This window comes from Acomys russatus, chromosome 25, assembly GCF_903995435.1.
Source record: "Acomys russatus chromosome 25, mAcoRus1.1, whole genome shotgun sequence".
Classification (NCBI taxonomy): domain Eukaryota; kingdom Metazoa; phylum Chordata; class Mammalia; order Rodentia; family Muridae; genus Acomys; species Acomys russatus.
In genome coordinates this window covers 50,974,875-50,980,874 of record NC_067161.1, presented here as the reverse complement: position 1 = coordinate 50,980,874, position 6,000 = coordinate 50,974,875, and the positions used below count along the sequence as shown (strand labels likewise).

Below are 6,000 nucleotides of genomic sequence, written 5' to 3'. Positions count from 1 at the left end.
GGGACCAGGGAGAGGTCACGGAGTGTGTACCTAGGCACAGGGAACGGCAACCCCAGCACTACTAGGGGGACAGAGGGAGGGGGGTCTCTGGAGCTCTAAGTTCAGTAAAGAGACCCTTCTTCCAAAAAATTAAGATGGAGGGGACAGTGAGATGACTCAGAGCATAAGCACCTGCTGCAAAGCCTGGCTGTCTGAATTTAATCCCTGGCACCTACCGGAAGTTGGAAGAGAGCAGGCTCCAGCGAGTTGACTTCCGGCGTCCTTACGCGCTTATGTGGTAGCGCGCTCCCGTGCCTCTGCCCTCCGAACATGCGCACAGAGTAAAGTGTAATTTGGAAATAAGGTGGAAAGCAATGGAGGAAGTTACCTGATGTTAACCTCTGACCTCTGCACACACGTGCGTGCACATCAACATGAATGTACGTACAGGCACACACGCATGCGCACGAAGTGTCTGATTACGAAACTCAGTGGAACGGTGTGATATGATGTGGGTGTTTGAGGTATGCATACTCTGTATCTCATTTAGATTTCTGTTGATGTGATAAAGGCCATAACCAGAGCCATAACCAGAGTTGCCATGGTGACACACACCTTTCATCCAAGCACTCCGCAGGCCAGCCTGGTCTGCACAGCTGGAGCTACTTAGATTGACTTCCTTGCAAACAAAACAAAAGAAACCTTTACTTGGCTTACATGTCCCAGGTCATAGTTCAGCGGTGGAAGGCAAGGCAGGAACTGAAGCAAAAGTAATTGAGGGGGGCTCAGCCAATGAGAGCACTTCTGCGCTTCCAGAGGTCCTGAGTTCAATTCCCAGCAACCACATGGTGGCTCACAACCATCTATACTAAAATCTAATGCATAGAGCACTCATACATAAAATACATAAAGAAAAAATTTTTTCTTTTTTGGTTTTTTGAGATAGGGTTTCTCTGTGTAGCCTTGGCTGTCCTGGACTTGCTTTGTAGACCAGGCTGGCCTCGAACTCACAGAGATCTGCCTGCCTCTGCCTCCCCAGTGCTGGGATTAAAGCCCAGTTCTTTCTTTCTTTCTTTCTTTCTTTCTTTCTTTCTTTCTTTCTTTCTTTCTTTCTTTCTTTCTTTCTAATGTGAATCTGGAGGCTGGAGATCTGGCATAGCAGTTAAAAGTATTGGCTGCTTTTCCAGAGGACCAGGGTTCAATTCCCAGCAACCACATGGCAGCTCACAACTGTCACTCAAGTTCTAGTGGATGTAACTCCCTCACACAGACACACATGTAGGCCAAACATACATATGAATAAATAATAAAAATGTACTTCTGAGTGACCCCCTTTCCTCATGCGTAAACTCAGGATAGTAACAGTGCCTCAAAAGATCATTAGCAGCCAAGCCCTTGTCTACTGTTGAGATAACCTTGGGCAACACTATGGCATTCACACTGTAAAACAATAACAAACAACAAACAGCAGGGAGAAGGCACCGGATCACCTGGGCCTGATGCTGGCTGAGGCAGGGGAATCACCCATGGTTCCGGGGCTAGTCTGAGGCACCTAGTGAGACTGAAAGCAAAGAGTTATCAGGCCATTTAGTGAGAATGCAGTTTCTTCCCCTCTGGATAAAGCTTTTCATGCTAAAAACTTAGTATTCTGCCGGGTGGCGCACGCCTTTAGTCCCAGCACTCAGGAGGCAGAAGCCGGTGGATCTCTGTGAGTTTGAGTCCAGCCTGGTCTACAAAGCAAGACCAGGACAACCAAGGCTAACACAGAGAGACTCTGTCTCAAAAAACAAATAAACAAAAACTCCCCCCCAAAACCCTTAGTATTCTTTACATTTTTATGCCTTGGGCACTTCAAATTTGTACCCTAAAACAAAATTTAAAAAGAAAAGAAAATGAGCTGGGTGTGGTGGTGCACGCCTTTAATCCCAGCACTCGGGAGGCAGAGGCAGGTGGATCTCTGTGAGTTGGAGGCCAGCCTGGTCTATAAAGAGAGTCCAAGACAGCCAGGGCTACACAAAGAAACCCTGTCTCAAAAAACAAACACAACAACAAAAGACCAAAACAACAAAGCAGAGTTTCGTCCCCAGGTATGTGCAGACTGAACCCGAGTTGAGGTGTGCTGCACTACTGACTTTGTACTGTCATGACACCCCTCTGCCTGCCTCAGTCATGGAGATCACCCCCAACACCCTCCTTTTGCGTGGTGATAAAAGAAACCCCGAATGAAGAAGGCACCAAATATAGGTATCTGAGTGGGGTACCCCCACCCTTTCTCCCCTCCCTCTTTCCCCGCTTCTGTCTCCTGGCGCCTGTAATCACCAGGCGGTTGGAGGCTAAGTGGTAGTTTTGCCCACGGTGGTGGGGGGAACTTGAAAACCACACCCTCCCCACGGGGTGCTCCTGGCCTTTACCGACGTCCCAGTCTCCAGTACTGAGATGGGTCTGAAGGGGGCTTGGTGTTTCCCATGGTGTGGGTGCCGGAGACAGCGGGGGACTGAAGGAGGAACAGGTATGTTCACTGGGGTCCCCTGGGGTGTGTGTGAAAGGCTGACTGGTATGAATTGGGAGGGCAGATAAACCCTCAAACCAGGGCGGGAGAAGGATCCTGTTGTCTGGTGGGGGGGGGATGTGTTTCTCATGTCTCCTCAGGGGAAGGGGGGGATACTTGAAGATTTTGTGGAGACGACTGCAAAATGGAAAGACGGAAGCCTGTGGTAAAAATATAAGAATTTCAAGATGGTGACACCAGGTTGCTGCCTCAAGCACTGGGGTGCTTTTGAGCAGGAGAGAGATTTGGAGAGGTGTCACCTCTACAACAGCTGGGGCTCCAGCTTCAAGAAGCTGGCCCCACTTTAAACGCCCCCTTCTCCGCAGCCCTGTTGCTGTCACCAACACCCCTCACTCTTTTTTTTTTTTTTCTTTTTTGTTTGGTTTTTCGAGACAGGGTTTCTGTATGTAGCCTTGGCTGTCCTAAACTCACTTTGTAGACCAGGCTGGCCTCGAACTCACAGCGATCCGCCTACCTCTGCCTCCCTGAGTGCTGGGATTACAGACGTGTGCCCCCACGCCCGGCCCCTCACTCTTTTCTGGCTCCTTTCCTCACAGCTGTGGCAGGAAGTTCAGGGGAGCTGAACCTTGACCTTCCCCCTCAAATCCTTCTTCCTCCTCTGATTTCCCCGTTAGGCCTGGAAGCTGCTTCCACTCCAGATCCTAGCCCAGCTGTAGCCCCCACTGTGACTGGAAGACTGCCCTCCCCAGGGGCTGGTGCCTACTTAAGCCGGAAAGCCCGACTCTCCTTCCGTCACCAACTGCATGACGTGGCATCAGCCAACGACTCTACCATTTGAAAAGGACAACTAGGGGCTAAACCCCCAAGAAGTCTTGGCAACTTGCCACCATGTTTTCCAGTGGTCCCAAGACTGTCATGACCTCATTAAATTGGTTCAGAATTCTGCTTGAGTGCTGGGTGAGGGTGATTTTTGACAAATAGACTAGGTCTGGGCTAAAAGGCTGAGTTGGAAAGTGTATGATCGATCATACGGGGATGGAGTGTCAGGCAGGTCCCAAGTATGGCTAATGGGAAAGCTAAGTTTGCTAGAGCAGGCTTCAGAGTGGGGTGTGGGGAAAGTGAGCTGGGGGCGGTGGGGGCTGGGCAGGACAGGAAACAGAAGTGAGGGCTGGGGGGATGACCCAGTGGTTAGGATGCTTACTGCATATGCTTGAAGACAACCTGAGTGTCCTCACTGAAGCCTGTGTAAAAAGCAGGTCCCCAGCACTCCTATAGAGAGACAGCAGGTGGAGACAGTATGCAGACAGGAGGAAACCACCCGGATGATGCCTGAGCAAGAGAGAAGAGAACCAACTCCAGAAAGTTGTCCCAGACCTCCACATATGTACTGTGCTTTGAACGCAACACACACACACGCACAGATAAACACACACACGCACAGACACACACAGATAAACACACACATGCACAGACACACACAGATAAACACACACATACAGAGACAGACACACACACACACACACAGACACATACACACACACACACAGATACACATATAAACACACACAGACATACACACACAGACACACACACACAGACACGCACACACTAAAACCTTAAACAGTCAAGTTAGAAGTGGGCTGAGAAGAATATAAGACATGGAGAAGGGGAAGGAATGTGGAGAAATGTTTTTAGGCATCATGATCTTTGAACTCGTGAACCCACAGATGCTGCACAAGACCAAGCCAGTCAAAATTTCAGCATGGCAGCTGGGTAGCTGTGGTGTGCGCCTCTAACCCCACATTCAGGCAGCGCTAACTGGACTCAGTGACATCTATCTACCATCTATTTCTCTATCACTAATCTTCTATCATCAATCATCTGTCTGTCTAGCATCTATCTACCTAGACGCACACGCTCGCGCGCGCACACACACGCACATGCAGAGACATGTTGGAACATGTTGGGGGAGGGTCTAAGAGAGGAGAAAGGGCAATGGGGGAGGATAGATGATCAAGACACAGGTACATGTTTGAAATTGTCAAAAAACACATTTAACATATTTAAGAAGTGTTGTGTCAGGCCTGGTGTGGTGGCGCACACCTTTAATCCTAGCACTAAGGAGGCAGAAGCAGTTGGATCTCTGTAAGTTCAAGAGTAGCTTGGTCTACAAAGGGAGTCTAGGACAGCCAGGGCTGTTACACAGACACCTTGTCTCAAAAAACCTTAAAAAAAAAAAAAAAAAAAGCAAACCAAAATGTTGTGTCAGGGCTGGAGAGACAGCAAGCACTGACTGCTCTTCCAGAGATGCTGAGTTCAATTCCCAGCAACCACATAGTGGCTCACAACCATCTATAATGTGATCTGACGCCCTCTTCTGGCATATAAGTATACATGCAGGCAGAACACTGTATACATAATAAATAAATCTTTAAAAAAATTGTTTTTGAAGGGGCTGGAGAGATGGCTCAGAAGTTAAGAGCACTGACTGCTCTTCCAGAGATCCTGAGTTCAATTCCCAGCAACCACATGGTGGCTCACAACCATCTATAATGTGATCTGGTGCCCTCCTCTGGCCTGCAGGTGTACATGCAGGCAGAGCACGGTATACATAATAAATAAATCTTAAAAAAAAAAAAAAGTTGTTTTTCTCCCTGCTAGGGAGTAATGATGATTTATAAATGAATTCAGGGCCGGGCCTGGTGGCTCACGCCTTTGTTCCCAGCACTGGGGAGGCAGAGGCAGGTGGATCTCTATGAGTTTGAGGCCAGCCTGGTCTACAAAGTGAGTCTAGGAAAGCCAAGGCTATACAAAGAAATCCTGTCTCAAAAAAACCAAAAAAAAAAAAAAAGAAAGAAAAAAAGAAAAAAGAAAAAAGAAAAAGAAAGAAAAGGAAAAAAGAAAGGAAAAGAAAAAGGAACTTGAGCAGCTGGACATGGCAGCGCACTGCACTCTGGAGGGTGAGGAAGGGATCATCCGCTCACGGGCAGCCTGGGCTACAGAAAGAAGTGCTGTCTAACCTCACAGGACAGGAGGTGCAGTCTAGCTGTACATTACTTCTGTAGTGGTGCAGGGCTAGTCATCTGATGCTTAGCAAAACAAAGGCAACAAAATCCACCCAGCAAATATTTAAATGCAAAACCCCAGGGCTGGAGAGACGGCTCAGAGGGTAACAGCATTGTCTGCTCTTCCAGAGGTCCTGAGTTCAATTCCCAGCAACCACATGGTGGCTCATAACCATCTATCATGTGATCTAATGCCCTCTTCTGGCCTGCAGGTGTACATGCCGACAGAATACTGTATACGTAATAAATCTTAAACAACAACAAAATCCCCAAAGCCCCATAAATTCTGGAAAACAAAAGGCTGGGGCTGCCGTGTCTTCTAGGTCGTGGTAAGAGGCCAGCATTCTCGTCATGCGAGGTACTGAGGAATGTTGTCTTTTTGTTTTTATTTTTGTGTGGGGTTACTACTAGTTGTTTGCAGCAGGGTCTCTCCGGGTAGAACTGGCT

General features: G+C 48.2%; 1 protein-coding gene across 1 annotated transcript; it reads left to right on the top strand.

Moving 5' to 3' along the window:
- The first annotated feature begins 2,366 nt into the window (after positions 1 to 2,366).
- On the top strand, positions 2,367 to 3,360 carry C25H17orf114 (chromosome 25 C17orf114 homolog). The gene is made up of 2 exons (XM_051168452.1): positions 2,367 to 2,488; positions 3,163 to 3,360. The coding sequence occupies exons 1-2, from the start codon at positions 2,416 to 2,418 to the stop codon at positions 3,324 to 3,326; spliced, it is 237 nt and encodes a 78-aa protein (XP_051024409.1). The 5' UTR covers positions 2,367 to 2,415; the 3' UTR covers positions 3,327 to 3,360.
- Positions 3,361 to 6,000: the final 2,640 nt, after the last annotated feature.

Bases quoted from the DNA above. Each gene is read 5' to 3' on its own strand.
- C25H17orf114 (XM_051168452.1), top strand. From the start codon at position 2,416: ATGGGTCTGAAGGGGGCTTGGTGTTTCCCATGGTGTGGGTGCCGGAGA. The intron at 2,489-3,162 runs GTATGTTCACTG...TTTCCCCGTTAG, and splicing joins GGGGACTGAAGGAGGAACAG to GCCTGGAAGCTGCTTCCACT.